The 24,485-nt window shown below is 36.1% G+C and overlaps 1 protein-coding gene across 1 annotated transcript in view; it reads right to left on the bottom strand.

Moving 5' to 3' along the window:
• FCHSD2 (FCH and double SH3 domains 2) overlaps positions 1 to 24,485 on the bottom strand; it is a 179,077-nt gene that overhangs the window by 65,817 nt on the left and 88,775 nt on the right. The window contains exon 8 of the mRNA XM_081098695.1: positions 23,706 to 23,834. Coding sequence (XP_080954821.1) covers positions 23,706 to 23,834 — 129 coding nt within the window. The remainder of the gene's footprint in view (positions 1 to 23,705; positions 23,835 to 24,485) is intronic.

Raw genomic sequence — 24,485 nt, forward strand, 5'->3', positions numbered from 1 at the left:
CTTCTTCACTCATTGTTCTCATTTTCCTTCCCACTACACTTTCTGTACAATGCACCTCCTTTTGTTCCTCCAATATTACTTTTGCCTCCGAGTTTTCACACAGTTTTTTCCTCTTTTTGACTACTCTCTACCTTCTCTTTCTTGACTGCTCTATATCTTCTCCTTTTTGGTTTAGCTAACTTTTTCTCCTTAAGATCTTCACTCAGTCATTAGCTATTCTGGGCACCCCTTTTGTCTTTTTGCTGTATAACTCCTAATCACAGCATTAACCTTGCACTGATGATGCCAATTTTCTCTCCTTTGGTTTGCTAAATTCCATGAAGGGAGGGATCATGTCTGTCTGTTTACTGTTGTGTTGTCTGTGTTGGGCATAGGGTGTGACATACTGGTAGTGCTTAATAAGTACTTGCTCTGTTTAACAAATAATATAGCAATCAGAATTCTTTATTTTTAAGCGAACAAGCTCACACTCGAGTCCCATGACTGAAAAGTAAGCCTACTGATGTTATTAACATTGGTAAAGTTTTATAGAAGCTAAAGAGGAAGCTATTCTCGCAAACTTTGTACAATGCAGTAGTTTTAAATATTTTTAGTGGCATCTTTTTATATGGAATCCTAAGACATAAAACATATATGTCTCTGCACACTTTCTCTCTCCTTCTACCAAAAGATCCTGCTCTCTTGACCACAGGGGTGAACTTGCAGGCCACACTGGTATGCAACACAAAACACTGTTACTGGTCAGAGGTGGGCACTTGACCTAAATTAGGCCATCCCTGGGATGGTTGATGAAAGATGAGTCCAAAATGGCCTATTTTCCCCACCAAATGGCTATTCTTCCCACCAAGTAGGGAAGTAGGAAAGACTTAAACCAACTTATAAGAAGACGCAGTGATAAGCAATGTGGCAGAGTGAAGCTGGGAATGGGGCAGTGGAGAGCGACAGGGAGCATCTGTGGATTGGGTGGTTTCTGAACAAGCACCACCTTGTCCTTTTTGTGATTTGTTTATCTGAGCCAACAAATTCCCATTTTGCTCAAGCTACTTTGAGTCAAGATTTTGTTATTTGCAACTAAGAGACTCCTTACTAAAGGTTTTGGATGATAACTGTAGCTTATATGAGCCCTACTATCTAAATTATTTCTTATAGATAATTAACTGGAAAGAATAATAATCCAATAGCTTGCCTTACTATTATTGCTGGTTCTCTTCAATTAAAAAAATCTAAGAGCTTAAAGTAGACAATTTTTATTTCAAAACTAAATCACAAACACAATTCAAAAGCTACATGTATTTCTTATAAAGTAAAGTAAGAAATACTTAAAGCTTACAATAAATGATAGAAGTGTTACAACTATAAGGTGGACAAGGATATGCATGGTGAAGAGTCATCTAAGCCCCACCCAGCATTTACATGAGAGGCACAAGAGTATGTGTACATGTTTATTCAAATTCAAATGAGCAGACGTGCGCAAACTTCAATTCCTATAGAGATCTGTGTCAAGAGCCATACATTTCATAATCAATGATACACTAGAATTAGCATATATGCTTAGAAATGTCAGGAGAAGCATTTTTTCAAGGTTTATACAAATATGAGTTAATCTGGCTATATGAGCTCCTTGGTGGTCTTCACTATGAAAAATCTGATAGGTAACTCATCCAAATGTACATTTAAAACATAGTCAAACTTTTCCACCAACTTACACCATACACAAAAATAAACTCAAAATGGATAAAGGGCTTAAACGTAAGACAGGAAACCATAAAAATCTTAGAAGAAGCCATAGGCAGCAAAATATCAGATATATGTATCTTTACCGATACAGCTCCTAGGGCAATGGAAACTAAAGAGAAAATAAACAAATGGTACTACATCAAAATAAAAAGCTTCTGTACAGCAAAAGAAACCATCAACAAAACAACAAGAACGCCCACTGCATGGGAGAACTTATTTGTCAATGTTATCTCCGATAAGGGTTTAATCTCCAAAATTTACAGGGTACTCATACAACTTAACAAAAGGAAGCTAAACAATCCAATCAAAACTGGGCAAAGGACCTAAATAGACACTTTTCAAAAGAGGACACACAGAAGGCCAAGAGACATATGAAAACATGCTCAAAGTCACTAATCACCTGAGAGATGCAAATCAAAACAACAATGAGGTGCCATCTCACACCTGTCAGAATGGCTATCATCAACAAATAAAGAAAAGGCAAGTGCTGGCAAGGATGCAGAGAAAAAGGAACCCTTGTGCACTGCTGGTGGGAATGCGGACTGGTGCAGCCACTGTGGAGAACAGTATGGAATTTCTTCAAAAAATTAAAAATGGAACTTCCATTTGACCCAGTAATTCCACTTCTAGAAATATATCCCAAGAAAACAGAAACACCAATCAGAAAGGATATATGCACCTGTATGTTCATAGCAGCACAATTTACTATAGCTAAGATTTGGAAACAGCCTAAGTGCCCATCAGCAGATGAGTGGATTAAAAAACTGTGGTACATCTACACAATGGAATACTATGCTGCTTTAAAAGAGAAGGAATTCTTACCATTTGCAACAGCATGGATGGACCAGGAGAGCATTATGCTAAACAAAACAATCCAGTCAGAAAATGATAAATATCACATGATCTCACTCATTTGTGGAATATAATGAACAATATAAACTGATGAACAAAAATAGGACCAGAATCCTAGAAGCATCGAACAGACTGTCCAACCTAATAGGGAAAGCAGGGGGTGCGGGGGTAAGAGATCAACCAAAGGACTTGTATGCATGCATAAGAGCATAACCAATGGACACAGACAGAGGGCAAGGGGGCAGCATGTGCTGGGGGTTGGGGCTGGCTGGGGAGTGGTCAATGGGGGAAAAAAGAGACTTATGTAATGCTTTAAACAATAAAGAAGTTAAATTAAAAGAAAATAAATAAAATAAATGAGTAAGCACCCCCCTCCCCTAAAAAAAACATAAGTCAAACTTTTAAAAAATTATTTGATACAAAGTACTAGGGAAAGGAGTCTGTAATATCTAAATTGAGAAACCATGAGGCCTTAGAGCAGCAATATGCTTTAAAGGTCCAACAGTGTTTTTGTAAAAGTTGCATGTGAATGCCTTTAAGCAGCCATGTTCCGTTACCTATAAACCACACACTCCCTTATATATTTTCTCTGTCTTCTTTTGATCAACTTAATCTCTAAAATAAGTTGAGTTAGGCCCAGTTGGCATGGCTCAGTGGTTGAGCATTGACCCAGGAACCAAGAGGTCACTGGTTCGATGCTGGTCAGGGCAAATGCCCCAGCTCTATCCCCAGTAGGGGGCGTGTAGGAGGTAGACAATACATGATGTTTCTCATTGTATGTTTCTCTCTATCCCTCTACCTTCCTCTCTCTCTAAAAATCAATAATAATAAAAAAAGAAAAAATAAGTTGAGTTAGAACCCAAACTTAACAGTAAATGCCCAAAATAGTAAAAAAAAATTTGGAATATCCTAGAGACCAATTCAGAAACTTAGAATTCTAGGATGTTCCACTAGCTAAACGTTTAACAGGAAAGTGTAAATTCATTGGAACTTCTAAGAGGAAAATTATGGGGAACTAGTAGTTAGGAGGAAGAAAATGTGTCATCTTCTTAAGCATTTGATGCAATTTCCCCTTAAGGGAGAACTTTAAACAGTGGCCTCCTTATTAAGATCCTGGAAAAGCATGGATTCTGCAGTCACAGAGTTATGCCAAAACCTCTGGAGTTTCCTTAATGTAGCCTAGAAATGCAAACTGTTCGTTTTTTTTTTTTTTTTTTTAGAGAACTGGGCATTCTGAAATAGTCTTTGGTAAAAGTCAAGGATATAAGTATTTAAGTTATGATAAATATGAACTATCTTAAAATTAAATCATGAAATTCTACAGTTCTCCCTTGTTGATGGAGAAAACAATGATTGTCTGCCCACACGTTTATCTTTCAGAGAAGACCCCAGGATGCAAAGAGAAAGCAGATTTTTACAAATCCAAAGAGATCAAAGCAAGTACTGAACTACATTTGCATCACTGTAAATATCTTAACACATGGCTTAATTTATCAATTGATATAAAGTAAAATTAAAACACGTCATCTAATTTTATACTTGACTGCTTTATTTTAAAAGAACTGAGTTACTTCAGGTTCTAAGAAAGAGAAAATGAAAAAAAAAGAGCGCTGTTCTGTTCAGCTATACCAAACATGTCAAACTCAAACGCTAACACAGGCCAAGTAAACAAGCATGTGGCCCGCGGGCTGCAAGTTGGACATGCTTGGTCTACACTGTCCTGAGTTATTTACTAGCATATACCATCTGGTTGTGAGTGTGCTAAAGTCACCTCAATATTTAGGCTGCAACCCTAAAGCACATGGTCCAATAGAAAGCCTTGAACCATCTACTCTTGCATGCAAATATAGTACTACCACTTACTAGCAATTTCACTCTGGGAAAAATGAACCTTCTTGATCTTTAAATTCCTGATCTGATAGAGTCAAAAGAGCATGATACTTGTAAAAAGATGGCTATTAAAATAATAAAGCTAAACCATTTCTATGTTCTACCCAAGAATTTCATTTATTTTCCTTTGGGTAAGGGATTTTGGTAACAGACTTGGATTTGAGCCTGGATTCTATTATGTAGTTAAGCAGTCTAACCTCTCCTAGCCTCAGCTTTCTCATCTATAAAATACAGAAATAATAACTGTATTTTCTCATGATATTTTCTAGTGCACCATTTTAATTCCCTTGCTGCTTCTTTTAATATATTTTTTGGAGTTATTTCATAGTGATTGCCTGGGGATTACAATTAACATCTTAATTTAAGGCAAACTGGTTTGGATTAATGCGACAGTAATTTCAAAGTATACATACAAACGCTATGCTCCACCATAACTTTATTCTTTGTTCTCTCCCTCTTCAGTGATATTACTGTCATACAAATATACCTTTATACATTGTAAGTCCATCAGCATTTTATAATTGCTGCTTTGTGCGTTGTCTTTTAAATCAGACCAAATTATCTATTCTTCTCTAGGACTAGATAATCTCACTTATCTAATCTTTACTTACTTTATTCTTATAATTTAAAAAAATATTTGTATTTGTTTCAGAGAGGCAGGGAGAGGGAGAGCGAGATAGAAACACCCATGATGAGAGAGAATCATGGATCGGTTGCCTTTTACACACCCTACACTGGGATCGAGGCCACAACCTGGGCATGTGCCCTGACTGGGAATCGAAACTGGGACCCTCCAGTACGCAGGCCGATGCTCTATCCACTGAGTCAAACCAGCTAGGGCTCTATTCTTTAATTTTTTAAAATCCTTACCAACTTCCATACCGGGAATGGGACCTGCAGCCCAGGTATGTGCCCTACCTGGGACTTGAACTGGCAACCTTTCGGTGCACACTCAACCAACTGAGCCACTCTGGCCGGATTGAATAGTCTAATCTTTGAATTCACGGATTCTTTCTTTTGGCAGTTCCCTGCTGAACTCATCTAGTGTGTTTTTATTTCCATTACTGTACTTTTCAACTCTGGAATTTCCATTTGGTTCTTATAATTCCTATCTCTTTGTTGACATTCTCTTTTTGGTGAGACATTGTTTTCATACTTTCCTTTAGTTCTTTGGACATAGTTTCTTCTAGCCCTTTGGCATTTTAGGTGATTTAAGTAGACATGATTCCTTTAGTCTTTTGGCATTTTAGGTAATTTAAAATCTTTGTCTAGTAAGTCCAATATATGGGCTTTCTTGGGGTTAGCTTCTTTTGACACCTTTTATTCCTGCTGTATGGGCTAAACTTTCCAGTTTCTTTGCATGTCTTATTTTTTTATTAATAACTGGACATTTAAAATAATACAATGTGGCAATTCTGGCAATCAGATTCCTCTCTTTCTCCAGAAATTGTTGTTGCTGCTGTTTATTTAGTGACCATGTTTTATCTCTGTGTTTCAGGAAATTCCAGAATTTTGGAGCTTCACAGACTCCAAAAATACTTGAACATTTTAATATGCACCAATTTGACTACTTTTTAAATATACATGAATTTATTTTAGTTCCTCAGCATTCATTATTTTCCATCTTACCCTACTGCTAAACATCCCAATTTTCATTTCTAACAAACCCAGCAGAATTAACAATAACTAATAAACTCTTGTATAATGTTAAGTAAAATTATATGCTAAAGGTGACTGACTTGACCAGATGAATTTAAAGCAGTACACTTCAAGAAACTTGGTTAAGATCTACTGGCTTGAGTATACTGCTTTAGGAAATCTTTTTTGCTTCCTGTCCCAAGCAGCAAATCTCTTTTATTCCTCACTTATATACTGTACAGGCAAAAATAATTAGCTTTGTAGTCCATAAATTCTGTGGGAATTTAAATTTTTTGGTTTTATTTTAATACCAGAGGCCCAGTGCATGAATTCATGCACATTGAAAGGAAATTAATTAGAAGAAATATTTTAGAGGCCGGAGAGGGACCACGGGAGGTTGGCTCCAGAGCGTCTCTGGCCTGACTCACTCAGTCCCGATCAGTCGACTCCAGCAGCAAGCTAACCTTGGAGTGTCTGCTGCCCTGGTGGTCAGTGCGTGTCATAGCGACTGGTCGAGTGGTCAACCGAATGGTCAACTGACCAGTCGGACACTTAGCATATTAGGATTTTATATATATAGATATAATTTTTAAATAATATAACTTAACCCAGGATTATATGGACAACACCTTGTACTGAAGTATTGCCATAGAATTTCTATGCCTATGCTTGAGTTTATAATCAATGTGTCAAGCAGTTTTACTCCAATGGTCCTAGGTTAATGAGAATAGGTCTTAAACTTAAAATGACCTTGAACTTAAATGCAAATGACATAGTGGCAACATGTGGAGATCAAATGACATCAGTGAATGTCATACTAACAAAGCAAAAAGGGTAGTGAGAGCCCATACTAATTTTTGCCCATGAAAAAGAGGGTCCTAGATTACTGAAGGTAAAGTTTCATCACTGTCCCAATTTTTTATTCTACTTCAGGAGTCTTTAGAAAGGTGTTCCTGCTGTTTAGTTAAATAACAGATTTCTGCTCACCAACCGTACCACCCAAACAGCAAAGAGGGGCTCTTTCTTAGTTGTGGTCCTGATGACCAATACATAGTAGTAATGTGGGCACAGTTGCTTGGCTGGAAGCAGAAGAACTGGAGGGCCCAAAGGCCTGATGGAGGAACCCTAAGGGCTTCTGGAAGAAACTACAACGTAAGTTCAGATTTTTAGATATATAAACCATAAAAACATACAGATCTGACAGTAAACAGGACTGCTGCACACAGTTCTATTTTGGGAGAATTCTGGGCATTCCAATTTAGACTGAGAATTTCCCCATAGTCATCTTGGCTGTTATTTAGTTATGTTTTTGCAGGTACTTATTTTTATTTGCTAAAATATCTCTAACAACTTAAAGTGGAAATGTGATTCAGTATCATGCAGTTACCATTTTAAAACTAAGAGTGAAAGAACTAAAGGGAGAAACATCAAAGGAGAGTAACAAAAAGAATAAGACTAATTTTTGCCTTGAAAATAAGGAAACAGTTTTAGTTACGGTTAACTAAGCATAGATTAGAAACAAGGTTCTGCCTATTCACAGTGTCAACTGATTCTCTCATCATACCTCCAACTCAGCATCAAAAAAAAAATCAACAAAAAACCTGAACTATAAAGCAGTTAAATTTTGCCGAAGTCACACAATTTAGTAAGTTAACATTTTTTTCTCTTTATTTAAATGGCATCTTTTATGTGCATTTTTGACATTAAAGTATTGAAGTACCAGAAACTATTTAGCGTGAAGAATGTAAAGTCTTAGTTTTAGATGACGGCAATATGAAAGTTCCTTACATTAAAATTTTAGGGAAGAGTTAATATACATTTCTTGGACATATGGGACCATGGATGGAAAGAACATAGTTCTGCTGCCCTGAGATGTTCCCATTGCTCTCTTCTGAACTATAATTGGTGGTTGCACTGAACATGGTCTGATCCTTTACAGCTTCAAGACAGCCTTTGACAGGAACAATCTTAGACATATGGTATATTCACATGTGACAGCTAAATTTCTTTGCACCTGAATTTTCTATGCGACTTGGAATACTATGACAAAAACAAAACAAAACCCTGTGGTAAATATAATAATAAATTATTCAATAGTTCAAGTCAATATAATAGTTCTTGAGAACTAACTCTGTGCCAAGAACTAGGCTAAGGGTTAAGTCTGTGTTTATATGTGTGTATGTGAGTACTTAACCATGAAGAATTTGGCCAAGTATTGGAGACATGCATGCAATATGAAGGTTTTAATTACACAGGATGCTATAAGTGAGGCACCAAGACAAACATGGAGGTTTAAAGAAGATTTTTCTGGAGGGAATAATACCTTGAGAGTGCATTTTAAAATCCTTAAGAATTATATTAGTCACAGTTTTTATTAAGAGAATGGTTCAGTTCTTAACTACTGAAATCAGTATTTACCAAAGCTTGCTTAAGTTTAATTTATCGTTTTGATTATTTTTGTTTTCCTAGTAAATCAATTAATAGGGTTTTAAATGGTTTTTTGGTTGTATTTTAAAGCACACTTAAAATTGTAAATAGTTTCTAGAAACTATGTAAGGGTAAGAGCCACAGAAGTTTTGTTCTTTACACTTAATAAAAAATGGACTCTGAGCTAAACATGTAAAGCAGCATATTTTTAAAGTTTAATACAGTAGCCAAATTATACTTTTTGGCATCAGAGCTTTCAAGTACAGAGCCCGTGAAGAAAGAATTTGGCTTTTCTCATTATAAACACTCACATAGTGATACTGAAGTCAATTTCAGCATCCTCTGCTGTGCTCAGCAGTATTTGAATCACAGAAAAAACATTAGCTGAGGACATTCAGGAAGGAAGGAAGGAAGGTCAAGAAAGATAGGATTCATTTCTCAGCAGCAATGATAATAATTCCCCTTCTAAAAAAATTAAAACTAAACACTTTTCCCCTACTTAGTAAGATTATGGTTTCAACAGATTGTGCCTCAAATACCTTTCTAATTAGCTAATGCATTTAAAATTACAAGACAAAAATTAAGATTCTATTTTCTTTTCCCAAGTTTAATGGTACCTACAGTTACAATTTAATTTTCTTTAAAAAGTTATATAGGTCTACTCAGATTTTTTAAAGCTGCCTATTTGGTAAAAAACATTCCAGTTTCTGTTAGATTTTAATCTTTTTTAAAAAACTTCCCGACTTATAGGAAATCTATGAGATGGTGGGTGACTCTTTCTGTAAGCAAGTAGTAATGTTCCAGGGAGCTTCTTCAACAACATCTGTGGACTGCTTGTTCAGTTCCTGGCAAGAGCCCCTAGTGTTCTGTGTGACCGTCCTATAGCCTCTCTGCAGAAAGCGCAAACGAAGCCTAATTGAAAAGGCATTAAGGCCTAACACAGATGATCCTTAGCTCAAATTTCATAGAAGCAGGACAAATAAATTTTAGCCCTAAGTGGGAATCAGCTTTGTCATCATCCTTAGCCTTTTAAACTCATCACTGAGGACTGAAAGTCTTACAACAATACTGAGATGGAATGAGACTTTGCATGTGGTCACATGCTATGCTGATCACAAATGACCACACGTTTGATACTGAAAGGCCTTTTATAAGGTATGTTAGCATTTCAGTTGATGTGAACAGGTTTGATCAGATAGATGAATGTCTCCCAAATGCAGTTTCTAAATATCATTTTGCTATTAAAGAAAATAATATATGTAATGAGGTTAGTACAATGTGTGGCAAGTAATAAATAGTTAATGAATGAATAAGTCTATTTTTCTATTTTTATTACCCCTTAGGGGGCCAGAGGCCATGCGGATCTTGTTCACTATTGTGTCTTCAGTAAATGGCACATAGAAGGCACCCAGTAAATATTTGTTAACTTATGAATGCATGAATGGTCTGAAATAAAAATGTTTGCTAACAGTACTGTATCCCCCATGTCTAAAGTAGTGTCTAAGAGGATAACAAGTTATGTTAGATGTCAGTTTGCTTGGTATAAAATATAGGCTCCAACGTAATATGTCATTACTATCTTCAGCATTAACTGTCTTGTTCTTTTAATGATCCACATTTTTCTTCGACTTGTAACTGGTCAAAGAGTTGTATAAGTAGCACAAAATGAAAATTCAACTTATTAGTATGCAAAAAATTTAAAAAATAATTACACATTCATCCAAATCATTGCTCATATTTATCCTATATAATAAAAGGCTAATATGCAAATTGTCCTCAGGAGTTTGACTGACCGGGAATTCAACTGCTCACTATGACGTGCGCTGACCACCAGGGGGTGGCGCAGAATGAAGAAAGGAAGGCCCTGGCTGGCAGCTGGAAGGCCCTGATCGCAGGCCAGGCCTAGGAACCCTACCCATGCATGAATTTCATGCAACGGACCTCTAGCTTAATTATAAAACTCATTTTTGATAAGGGTGTCAGGAAATAGGTACTTTTATACACTGCTTTTAGGAGTATAAATTGATATAATCTTTCTAGAAGGCAATGAGTCTATATGAAAAGTATAAAGAAATCTTTATTTTGCCCTAACCAGTTTGGCTCAGTGGATAGTGTCAGCCTAGGGACTGAAGGGTGCCAGGTTGGATTCTGGTCAAGGGCATGTACTTTGGCTGCAGGCACATCCCCAGTGGGGGGGGGGGGGGGTGCAGGAGGCAGCTGATCGATGTTTCTAACTCTCTATCCCTCTCCCTTCCTCTCTGTAAAAAATCAATAAAATATATTACAAAAAAAAGAGAAATCTTTATTTTGACCAGTGGATGAATTTTAAAAAGGTATCATAGAATGTTATCAAAGGGGTATACAAAGATTTATGTAAAATAATCTTTACTACAGATTAATAAAGCAGAAAAACGGGGCAAGAAAATTATTGGCATATTAATGTAATAAAATACTATGTGGTCATTAAAATCACATTTTCAAGTGATATTTAAAGGCAGGAATAGTTCACAACGTATTTTATGGGGAAAAAAGTACTTATGTGAACAAAATGATACCAATTTTTAAGTATGTTTATGTAATAAAATATGCATAGAAAAGACGAGAAGGATATGCCAAAATGACAGTAAGAATGATTTGCTGCTGCATAGTGAAGTTAGAGTTATTTTATCTTTGGGTTTCTCTGTATATTGTACGTTTTCTTCTAGTGCTTTGGTAAGAAAACAGAACATATATCTTTTTTAAAATGAGAGAAAAAGAGTATTGGCTCAACTACAAACATGCTATAGAATGCTATGCTATATGCTTTGCTATTCATTTTATTTTTATTATAGCCATCACAGTGGGTGTGAAGTAGTATCTCTATTAGCATTTCCCTAATGACTAATGATGGTGAACATATTTTCATGTGCTTATTGATCATTTGTGTTATCTCTGGTATAGAAACCAATGCTTCAGTGTGGGAAAACATTGACTATAATGAATACTCAGTTACTAGACTTTGTCCCATGGTGTTTACATGAAGTTCAACAATTCCTTTAGAACTTGTCATTATTGCACTCTGCTCCTTAGTGCCAAAAGTTCACCTATGACTTGACTTAAAGCAAGCCATCTTTTCCCTTTGTAAAGTTGTTTAGCCTTTGTTCTAATTAATACAGAATTATTATCAAAATAAGTATCTGACAGCGGGATGTTGCTATAACAACAAAAAATAATATAGGTGGCATCTGCTAAGCAGTTGAGTAGAAAAAAGTGAGAAAATAGACGTTGCAGATTGGGAAGCTGGTAGTCATCACTATACCATGGAAAAACATCAGGTGGATACTATTTCCTGTGATAACATGAAAAGCAGAAAAGGATTACAGGTTATGCAGTTCTAGGGCAAAGTTTCTTAATCTTGGCACTTTGACTTATTTGTAAAGCACTTTCTACAAGGCTTGATACTTAGTTTAATAAATGCTAGCTGTTTTATTATTGTATTATACATTTTTAAAATTTGGAATTGTTAAATCTCTCACCTTATTCTCAGTGTTTGCCTTTGCTAGAATACTTAAAAATCTCCTCCCTATATTAAGATCAGATACATATTTTTTCATGTTTTTCCCTATTACATGTATCTTTCACAAATCTATAACTTGGCTTAGTATTATGTAGGGATCTATTTTTTTCTTTTTCTAAAGAGCCTCAACATCATTGCCTTTAAAATCTGTTATTTTCCCACTGATTTGAAGTTTGGCTTTTCAGTTTGTTTACTAGTTCTTAATATCTGGCTGAAATCAATCATACTTGCAGAGGAAATGAGGCCAGAGTTCAATATAGGAGATAAAGTTCTTACCCCATAAAGTTTAGGGAAATTCTAGTTGACAAGAATAGTATAACAAACATAACTCTTTCTTTTACTTAAAAAATAACTTTCAGAATCCACACATTGTTGGCCCTCTCAACAGGCAAGTGTTTATTTTTGGCAGGAACCAAAAAAAATAAAAAAATTAAAAAATCCCCAAATCTTTGGTATGTCTCCAGGTCTTATCAAATGAAGATAAAATTACGAAGGAAGAGCACCCACAAATTTAATGCCTGGAAACTCCCTCCAGCTTTCATTTATATTGGTCTTGCTTGATCACTCAGGTGAAATAATTCTCTCTTCTCTATTTTAACATCAGAAAAATATGAGGTCTGTAAGGGAAAACACTACTCTAATATTAGCCTTCGGTATTTTTAGAGCAAAAACAATTCCACACTTTTTGTTTAGTTGTGGTCACCAACTTGAACTATTTTGATAAGAAAAATTTGGTTAAGATACATAGGAGTTTATTAGTATAAACAAGACATTAAATTGTGTTAATTAGTGGAAGAGCAGCAAAGGTATACCTACTATATGTCAACCACTTACATACATATACAATTCATGAAAAAAATTAGTATTAGTCCTAGGAAGGCCATATATATATATATATTTCAGAGGGAAGTAAAAGGGAGAGAGAGAGAGAATCAACAATGAGAACAGAGAACCATTGATTGGCTGCCTCCTGCACGCCCTCCACTGGGGACCCAGCCTGCAACCCAGGCATGTGCTCTTGAGTGGAATCAAACCTGGGACCCTGCAGTCCACAGGCCGATGCTCTATTCACTGAGCCAAACCAGCTAGGGCAGGAAGGCTTTCTTGCATTATCTGCTTTTTCTTAAGCCCAATAGCTCACCCTCTCTAGAGCCTTAACCTACCCTGAAAGAAATAGAACTACTCCTCTACTAGTTTTAAAACACTTCACATTTCAAAAATTTTGTTATTGGAGTAGAAAGAATAAGAGGAACTTATGAAGTTACTGTACTCCAGTAGAAATTTAAATAAATGTGGTATTAGATATTAATAAAATAAAATATGCCAGAAAACATACTAGTAAGATGCCTAATAGTCTTGAGTCAGAAAGAAAGGTTACAGATGGGAAGAAATCCAGGTTTCTTCTTCAGAGAGGGCCCAGCTGATGCCATTGGGCGAGACAGATCCATGGTACCAGCCACCATGACCTCAGCATGAACAGAGAACTCAGGCAACAGCTGTAGGCAATTGGATTGTGAGAGGGTTACAGTTGTTTAGCTTCTATAATTGAAACATAGTTGCTTTCGGAGCTGTTGCTTTCAGGCTCAGAGCCGGCCATGGCAGGCGGGGGACCTTGGCTTCCTGCATCACTGGAGCAAGCAAGCCTCATGTTCGCTTCAGCTGCGTGGCTGCCGGCTGCCATTTCTGTTGGCAGTTAATTTGCATATCCTGCTGATTAGCCAATGGGAAGCGTAGCGAAGGTATGGTTAATTACCATGTTTGTCTATTATTAGATAGGACTAGAGGCCCAATGCATGAAATTCATGCAAGAGTAGACCTTCCTTCCCCTGGCTGCCGGCACTGGCTTCCCTCTGGCACCCGGGACCCAGGCTTCCCTCAAAGCCCTGGCTTTGTTCGGAAGGTCATCTGGAAGGACGTCCAGTCTAATTAGCATATTACTCTTTTATTATTATAGATGTATTTCCTAGCTCTGTCCACTAACAGGGACGAGAAGCAATAATACCCAGCAGCAATGAGCACATCAAGTGCCCAGCTTTCAGTTTCTGAATACTAACTTCCACTAAGATTAAACAGGGATTCTTGAGGAAATGCTTGATTCCATAATTGCGGTGAGGAAAAGCAAATAAAAAGCCTGGAACACACTGCACCAGAGAGGAAATACTCATAAATGATGGGGACATTTGTGAAGGACAGGAGCCAATGTGAAGGGACTCCTACTGGTCAAATATGAAGCAATTTGAGCATCATAATAAAAAATTAAAGCAATAAATTTCAATCCAGTGACTAAAATAGAAATCCATAACCATGACGATATAAATAAATGAATGAAAAAAATAGGGAATGTCCTAACTGGTTTGGCTCAGTGGATAGAGTGTCGGCCTATGGACTGAAGGGTCCCAGGTTCGATTCTGGTCACATCCCCAGTAGGGTGTGTGCAGAAGGCAGCTAGCTGATCGATGTTTCTCTCTCATTGATGTTTCTAACTCTCTATGTCTCTCCCTTCCTCTCTGTAAAAAAATCAATAAAATATATTTTTTAAAAATTAAAAAAGAAAAAAATAGGGAAGAATAAAAACTTATACCTTATCATAGAATAACAACTAATAAATGTAGAAGAAATGATGAAAATATTTCATGATTTGGCAGCCATCATAAAGGATTTCATCAAAGTATGCTAAGGCCGGGAAGGTCTGATGAGGAACAAGATATTCTCATAGTCTCCCACCAAAATACTTACTATTGCATAAGAAAGAATGATGACTTTACAGTGGAAAAAACCTATCACACACAAAACTGACTAAGATTAACATCGCCAGTAGCAGGACAAATTGACATCATGTGCCTCTTGATACAATGTACTGAGAAGAGCACAGCGTCATTTCTGAGGTATCTCTGCCAAGAATGCATGACCTGAGATTGGACATGTAGCAATACTGCACAAACCCAGCCTGAGGGACAGCCTACAGCATCAAAGGCTCTTTAAAACTGTCAGTCATGAAAGACAGGAAAAAATGGAAAACCTCTTTCAGACTGAATGAGACTAAAGAGAAATGACAACTGATCTTGGACTGGATCTCCAATCAGAAATGTATGGCGTTGGATGGGTACCAGATTTACTGGGGTAATCACTTTGTAAGTTATATAAATGTGTAATCATTATATTGTACACCCAAAACCAATACAATATTGTATGTCAACTGTACTAAAAAAAAAAAAATAATGTGCCCTAGCTGGTTTGGCCCAGTGGATAGATCATCGGCCTGAGGACTGAAGGGTCTCAGGTTCAATTCTGGTCCAGGGCACAGGCCTGGGTTCTTGGCTCGATCCCCAGTAGGAGGTGTGCAGGAGGCAGCCAATCAATGACTCTCTCATTATTGATGTTTCTATCTCTCTCCATTTCCTCTCTGAAATCAACGAGAGAGAGAGAGAGAGAGAGAGAGAGAGAGAGAGAGAGAGAGAGAGAGAGAGAGAGAATGTTTAAACAGCTGGTAAAATTTGGATTGTGCCTGTGGAATGGATGGTAGTGTTGCACTGATGCTGATTTCCTGGTTTGGATGGCTGTACGTTTGGATGGTTATGTAGGAGAGTAGCCTTATTTGAGGGACATAAATTCTGGAGCAAAATAAAACATTTTAGTGTATAAATATAACTGACTTGTTTCCATCTTTGGAAATAAGTACTGGACTAGTCAGTTTCTCAATTATTTTCCTGCTCTGACACACCTAAAAATATGACACATGCTTATCAGTATTAATACCTTTGTACTTGGTGTGTGCGTCATGGGTCTCTCTACATATTAGAATCTTGAGGGTGAGCAGGTGGAGCACTAGAGCTCACTGAGATTTGTAGGACTAGATGGTGTCTAAGGTTCTGTCAAGACTCTTCACCCATTTCAGAAATTTTCATCTAGTTCAACTGTTACTCTTTCTCTTCCACTTCATATATTCTGCAGTCTTTGTTCATCAGAAAGGCTCAGTCCCTTCTGAGATTAGCAATTCAGAGTGTCAATGTAGATCTGTTTCTACAGTTGGTCAGGTGCCACATGAAATGATGAGTCTCCACACAAGGTGGTCCTGGCTTTAATATACTGCAAAAATGGCCACGTCAGAGTACATGCTCCCAAAAGCCTTCTGTGTGTATACTGAAATGAGCAACAAAAGTATTTAATATTGCATGTCAGACACTGGTTCAAGTGAGATCGACAGGTTATGTAAATCAAATGTTGACTGGTAGAGGCAGAACTATAATTCAAGCTCCTTTGATTCTAAGTTTCCAGGAATGGTTTTTTGTTTTGTTTTGTTTGGTGTCGTCATACACCATGACCAAATGGGATTTATTTCTGGGGTGCAAGGATGGTACAATATCTGCAAATCAATAAACGTGATACATCACATAAACAAAGTGAGAGATAAAAATCACATAATCATATCAATTGAAGCAAAAAAAAGTATTTGACAAAATCCGACACCCTTTCTTGATAAAAACTCTCAGCGAAGTGGGAATAGAGGGATCATACCTCAACATAATAAAAGTCTTATATGACAGACCTATAGCCAACATCATACTCAATGGGCAAAAACTAAAACCATTTCCCTTAAGAACAGGAACAATACAGGGATGTCCACTCTCACCACTCCCGTTCAACATGGTACTGGAAGTGCTCGCCATAGTGATCCAACAAGAAGAAGAAATAAAAGGCATCCAAATTGGAAAAGAATAAGTAAAACTACTGTTATTATTTGTCTTTTCCATCCCCATTCACTCACAACTATATGATAGTTTTCCAAAGGGCTTGAGAACACATGATAATGCAATTGGTCTATTTGCACTTATGTATTCTTGTGTCCTAAAATTTTCTCAGTTTAAATTTCTAACATAGTAACTATCAATAACTCTTTGGGTCTTTAATAATTTTTAAGAGTAAAATGGGATCTTAGACCAAGAGTTTGAGAACCATTGGTATAAGCTCCTGATATTCAAAGTAAAAAGAATAGGAACAATTTATAAAAAAATATATCATATAAACTAAATGATGACTAGATTTATATTTTGACATGCTTTTTCTTTAATAATTGTCAAATAAGTAGATATACTTTGAGGATTTTTACATTATTATTTTTTACTAAAAATGTACTTTAATTACATTAAAAATGACAGAGAAATAAACTTAATGTGCCTTCCTATCTGGAAAAGATTATTAAACAAACAGCTTTATAATTTAAAAAGATAAAGGCAATCACCAGGAACCAGCACAGGTTAAAACAAAAGTCACACCAGGATGAGGTCATAACAGATCTTTTTATATTATTAATTTATTTTTTAGTAATAGAGTTGCTAGATTATGGAACTGCCATTATACCGGAATATCCTGATTTCAGCAGGCATTGCTGGAAGTGACTCTAGATGAGAGGCCATGTTACATAATGGCTTAAAGAAAGCACACAGGCTGAGTTCAAATTCCAGCTCTACTGCCTACTGCCTACCTGTGTGAACTGGGCAGTTTACTTAACCTTTTTGTGTCTCACTTCTCTCTTCTGTAAAATAGAGATATTAACAGTATCTACCACAGAGAGGTGGTAGGTTAGTGCAAGTAGATCATTTAGATCAGTGCCTAGCATATCCTAAGTGTTTTATAAGTACTCTTAATTATTGTTGTCCTTTTTATAATATTTCCAATGCCTAGAACAGGACGAGGCAAAAAGCACACATGCAATAAAATTTCTTGAATTAATAAATGAATAACCATTTTTATTAATAGTGACAATGATGATAACCACTTTCCCATTTACTGTGTGCTTGCTATATGTTGGGCAAAGTGGTAAGTATTTCATATACATTTACCTCATTTACTATTCCCTAAAGCAGCGGTTCTCAACCTGTGGGTCGCAACCCCTTTGGGGGTCGAACGACCCTTTCACAGGGGTCGCCTAAGACCATCCTGCATATCAGATATTTACATTTCGATTCATAACAGTAGCAACATTACAGTTATGAAGTAGCAACGAAAATAATTTTATGGTGGGGTCACATGAGGAACTGTATTTAAAGGGCCAGCAGGTTGAGAGCCACTGCCAAGCAATTTGGGACACTTAGCAGCCCCATTTTACAGATGCGTTGAGACTTACAGAAGGGAAATAATTTGCTCAAGGTTGCAAACTATTAAATGACAGAGCCAACAGTCAAACCAGATTTGCTTACTCTAAAACTTCTCTTCTTTAACCATTTTGTTATACTTACTTGTGAGTAAGACTGAAAAAAATGCAGATGAAAAAACCGTGCGGTTAACGATTTCACAGTTGTTGAATAACAGCGGCTAATTAAGAGATGGGTGAAGTTGGAAGTAAATTTTAGCAGCAAAGAAAGCACAGGGTTTTATCCATTTCAATGATTTTATCTAATCCATGGAAAAATAAATAGAAGGAAAGCTTATCAAGTTTATGGATGATAAAAGAAGGAGAGCACGCTCAATATTGTGAAGGACAGAATCAGGATTCAAATATATTTCCAAAGACTGGAATGATGGAACAGAAATTAGTACTGGCATAAGAAATACAAAATATTCCTTGGGGAATCTGTCTAAATACCTGTATTTAAATACTGACCCAATCTTGCTTTTTAGAATAATTAAAACAGGAGAATTTTCAATTGTGAATTTTATTTTACAAATAAATTCTCTCAGAATTTATGACATTCACTTTATACTACTGCTTACTATACTATCTTTTACTATCAAGAAAATCGGAGTGGTATGAAGAGAACCCAGAGTGATATCTAGGAAAGAACGCAGGCTTTAAAGTCACAGAGACCTTGACGTAAGTCCTGGCTGCTACACCTATCAGCTGAACTTCACTAAACACCTGTATTTATCCAGGCTTTGTCATAATTTCCTCATTTGTAAATAGGGAATAATTCATCCTGTGAAGATTAAAATAAGTCTGCTATCTGATCTGTATAAAAACAGGGCTAGTATTTAGCTTAAAAGATATTATGAAACTAAATAAAATAATGTATTTAAATAAAGGAAATAACATATTTAAAAGTACCTAACAAGTTAGATACCTAAACAGTTGCTCCACTCACACTCCCAAGCATTCAAGGCCTCTTCTACACTCCTCCCCCCAATGCTAAAGAAACGCACAATTTATTTAAAATATCAATAGAATTTCTGTTATGTAAAAAGACAATGTATAACATATATACCAAGCTTCAAAATTAACAAAAACACTTTTTTGTTAATTACTTCATTTGCTCCTCACAGAACCCAAACGAGACAAAATAGTGCTGAATTATTCCCCATTTAACAAGGGAAGAGGAAATAGGTCTAAAAAGCTAGTTCATATAAAGAGCTAATGTCACTGGCTCTGAGACCTGCCAGAGTTAAAGCCAGGCTTTGTCATAATTTCCTCATTTGTAAATTGGGAATAATTCATCCTGTGAAGATTAAAATAAGTTTGGTTGCTCATTCATTCATTCAATAATATTAATTTAAAGACATTTAACACACATTATACAAGGTAGCTAGGATAAATTCTCCAATGACATAGACACAATCATTGTTCACATGGAATGTATAGTTAAGTGGGAGATAAGGCATCTGTCACATAATCACACAGATACACATAAAACGACAACTGTGTTAAGCACGTTAATTTTATTAGATCATCAGACTGTGTGGGAGGTATAACCAGGTTAAGGAGCTCATGGGAGTCTTCCTCAGAGAATGACACCAGAGGAGATGTAATGAAGGGAGTAATGAAGGGAGTAAAGAGGGGGTTTAACCAGCCTAAGAAGAGAGATTTAAGGATACTGACATTAGGGTTTTTCCTACAAAGGTCCACCAGATCACCCTATTATGAAGCTCAAAGTTGCTAAAAACACTCTAAAACAGAGATTATGCAGGGAGAAGAAAAAATATTAAATAAATCTCTTCATTGATACTATCAGAATTAAAAAGAGAAGACAAAGCACAAAAACCTGCTTAAAGTACAAAAGGAATATTCAAGAAACAAAAAGAAACAACTGGATATTGACAAAACCTAAAACACTTACGAAGAGTTGCACCATAAATTTGAAGTCTCCAAGACAGTAGTGCATAATGACAAAAAAGAAAAATAAGAGAAAAATAAAGAATTAGGCCAGGATATCCCACATCTTAATGACAGGAGTTTCAGAAAAAGAAAACAAAAAGGGAGAATTAATACAAGAATCAAAGGGCGTACTGAGGATATTTCATAAAGCTTCTAAAAAAAACTGATCAGATACAAAGAATCAAGAACCAGATGGCTTTGAATTCTCAATACCTACACAGGACACAAGAAAACAACAGAGTATTGACTTAAACATCTGAATAAAAATGGTTTTCAATCTTTAATTCTATACCCAAGTATTAGCACAAAATAATTACATTTTCATTAACATAGTATCTCAAAAACTTAGCTCTCATGTTCACTCTCTCAAGAAAGTACTAGAGGAAATATTCCCCCAAACAGAGTAAACCAAGAGAAGAGAAGACACAGGATACAGAAAACTGAAGAGCCAACAGAGGAAAGAGGCAAAGGAAGATCTCAGAATAACTGCACTGCATTGGACACAGGAGGGCAATTAATCCAGGTTAGGGAAGCACAACACAAAAGACAGACCTAATGAGGGCCATCATCACTAAATTCTCATCAACTATTCACCTAAAAATAAAGAAAGATAAGGAGAAAATAAAATTATCAATTGTTTTTATTCTGAGAGGACAGGAGGGGACGAGATATTATCCAAAAGATCATCTTTGAAAAGGAGGAATAACTGCTATTGAGACTCTTTGGGTCTTGAACACAGATGGAGGCAGGTAATGAGACAAAGGATTCTCCCTTTTAATGGCTTCTATTTTCTCTGTAAATTAGGAAGAAAGACCACTTGCTACAGTAGTGAAAGAAAGGGTAAGTTTGAGGTTTGAAGAGAAGGAAAAAAGTTGAAATAATTGTTAAAAATAGGAGGGAAAGTTAACTAGGGAAATATAGTAGGAAATCTGAGCCGTGTTACTGATCCATTTGAGACGGGTTCCACATTAATTTATGATCATGAATCTGTTGTCAAAAGATCTTCTTCAGTAGTATTTGGCTACTTAGATGCAGATACAAAGAGGTTATCTGAGTTCATCTAGAGTTGGGATTTCATTTCATTTCACTTATAAGCTAGAATGTTAAATAATGTATTATGAACTCTAATCAGGAAAACGAGAAAGGATAATGTGCCTAAAGTGATTAAGATAATTCCAGGGTGACATCAAGCATTATAAAAAGGACGATAGCTATTATTATTACTAACCAAGGTCCTCTAGCAGTAAGTGATTTGATTATTCTAATTGGTAATCATTTCTATCTCTCTCTTACCAGATTGAGCTCTTTGAGGATAAGGAGAGTATCTCACTCATCTTTGCTTCTTCCCAAAGTGTAGTCCAGTAGCTACCATACTATAAACAAATATTAAGTATGTATGATTAAATTAATGAATCAAATTTTGGGTGTCCAAGCTATTCACATAAATTTTTTAAAAAATGATTCTAGCTAGGGCATTATAACCTTAACAACAATTCAAAAACTAGACATTTTCAAGAAAGGCACTAAAGGGCCAGCCACTCCACTGTCACTTCAATGACAGAAACTTACTAAGAGGCTAACAGCATGATTAATGGGAGTTTTCCAATACTGCAGACTATAGAATTAGCATGAGAAAGAAAACGAATGAACATGCACAACAGGAAAATTAAGATATACTTTCTTATTTTTTAGGTATAAGAACTGCCTCTATTTTTATCACTTCAGTACCCTTTAATATTTCATGAAATGAGTAATCTGAAGCATAGACTACCCAAATGCTGATCAAATACATACATGCACGAGAGCAGACCGGGCCCATTAACCTTTTTTTTTTTTTTTTTTTGGCAGAGGGCAAATACCTAAAATAATACAGTACCTTTCTTTCCTGGTTTATCAAAGACCATACATAGGATTTTAAGTAAGAGAACATTTTGGCTGTAGATTCAATTTAAAGAAACATAAAGATTTTGTTTTTGCTTAACCTAATATAATATTCATTTTAAAGTATTCAAAAAGGAAAAATACAGTTAATGGCTTTGACTTAATAGTAAAAGGATATAGAAAAATCACAATCTTAAGTGAAACCTGCACTAAAAATCCTATCCTATATAATAAAAGGCTAATATGCAAATTGTCCCCTTGACCGGGAGTTCGACCAGGGGATGAGGCCAGCCCACCAATCGCCTGTGGCCCCTCCCCTGGCCAGCCCGGCCCAATTGGCACAGGTCAGCCAGACCTCACCTGTGCATGAATTTGTGCACTGGGCCTTTAGTCTTTAATAAATAGGTTGTATGAAACCATGTTATAATGGGAGGCCAAATCTCCAGTTGGTCCTTGTAAGTCTGAAGCACTATGTAAGATACTAAAGCACCCAATAAGATACTAAAATGCCTAAACCTCTAGGTACTTTTCATGGGAAAAAGTATGCAAAGTTCAAAACGATCCCTTGTCTCTCTCACCACCTGTATTCTAACCAGCAGGTCAGAAAAGGATAGAAGCTAGGAAAAGTGTAATTCAGGCAGTGAAAAAAAAAAGACATTAAAAAACTTGTAATAGGATACTTCTTAGTCCAGTTTGACTCTCTCTACCACTCCCATTTTTTCCCTCAAGCTCCCAGGAAATGTCCTATCTTTACTCTCAAGGAAAGAACTTGTCGTTTCTGGACAGAGTTTATCTGTCCCAGAGTCAGTGTTAAAAAAAAAAAGAGTGCCCACTCCTGTTGCATCCCCATTCTCAACACCTTGGATTCATAAAGCAAAGAATTCAATGAAAACAATGTGTTTGATAATCATTAAGGACAAAGTATTTGAGAAGATGGGTTGAAAATTTAGAGAAAGAATAATCAAATGTTTGGGTTCTTGAGAAGACAAAAGAGAATGAGATATAATTCAAAGCAGAACTTATCTGCCAGCAATAAGGGGAAACTTGGTGGCCGGTTAAAAAGTTTTCTTCTCTTCCACTCCCTTTCCTTAAAGTTAGTGCAAGTCAAAGATACAAATAGTGTATAAATAGGGACAGACCAAGATCGAGTTTGGGCACACAAGAAACTGTAATCCAACCTATCTACATTTCAGAGTGATACTCAGGGCAGAGGTATTGTCACATAACTTACTAGACACCTTTTCTTAGAAGTTTTTCCATAGGTACCTCAAAAACCATAAAATAGTGATGTTCAAGTTTACCTATCAATGAAAAGTTATAGAATTTTTTAAAATATAAGCTTTTAAAAATAATCTTATTTTATATATTAATAACCTTCATACACTAAATATCTGCCGCTACTAGGGAATAATACAATCCTTTACTATGATTTGGCTTTAAACATGTTCTTACACTAAAAATTAATTCAGAATTACCTAAAACAGAGATTACCCAAACAAGATCAAGTATATTCCAACAAAATGCCAAGTAGCCTGGATGCTATTCTATAGACTCAATCCCATGTACTGAACACCCAATTCGTCAGTTATTTTTGTCTTTAATGAAACCAAATTACCACAGATATTAAGGCTGTTTTACCTTCATAATGTTAACTAAATCTGTTTGATAGTAGCGATCCTGGTGTGCATTTGCTGCTGCTAATGTAAGAAGATAATCATTCCTTGCGTGGGTAGCTTTGGAATTACACTCAGATCGCCGGGCTTTTAACTATAACATAATAAAAGAAAAAAAAATCAGTGCAAACTGCTATTACAGTGCAAAACATTACCTCTCTTATTTGGCAATTAATGGCTCCTCAACAAGAGTAAAGGTCACGTGCAGAAACATTTATATGCATACAAAACTATTCAACACTATTGAGGAAATAAGTAAACAGTACCTAGAACTGTTAAATATGGTAAGAGTGTTTCTCAAATATTTGTTATTTACACTTAACATACTTCCAAAGCTTCTTAGAGAACTTTAAAGTATTTTGTGTGTGTTATCCGAATGGGAAAATAAAGGTTCCCAAATTAACTACCTTATTGTTATTGTCAAAGACATGGGTAATTCTGTTGGAGATAGAAAATTGTTTTTAAAAATTCAGTACTATTAATGTGCCAAAAGAACTGCATTCCCAATGGGAGCCTGGGAGCCAAAGCCAGGCCACTAAGCTTACCTATCAAGTACTTCACCCCTGAGGGTCCCACAGGAATAAAACACTTGCTACTAGGAATTTGTGGCCCAGAATTTCTGCTCAGGGTCTACATATCAATGAAATGGATTTTATAGAGCGTTCTAAAGCCCGTGGACTAAGTCTCTTGTACTAAGAATTAAAAACATAAGGATACCTAAGCAGATCAAGTATAGAAACCTATC

Source organism: Myotis nattereri (genome assembly GCF_964212035.1).
Source record: "Myotis nattereri genome assembly, chromosome: 9".
Taxonomy (NCBI): domain Eukaryota; kingdom Metazoa; phylum Chordata; class Mammalia; order Chiroptera; family Vespertilionidae; genus Myotis; species Myotis nattereri.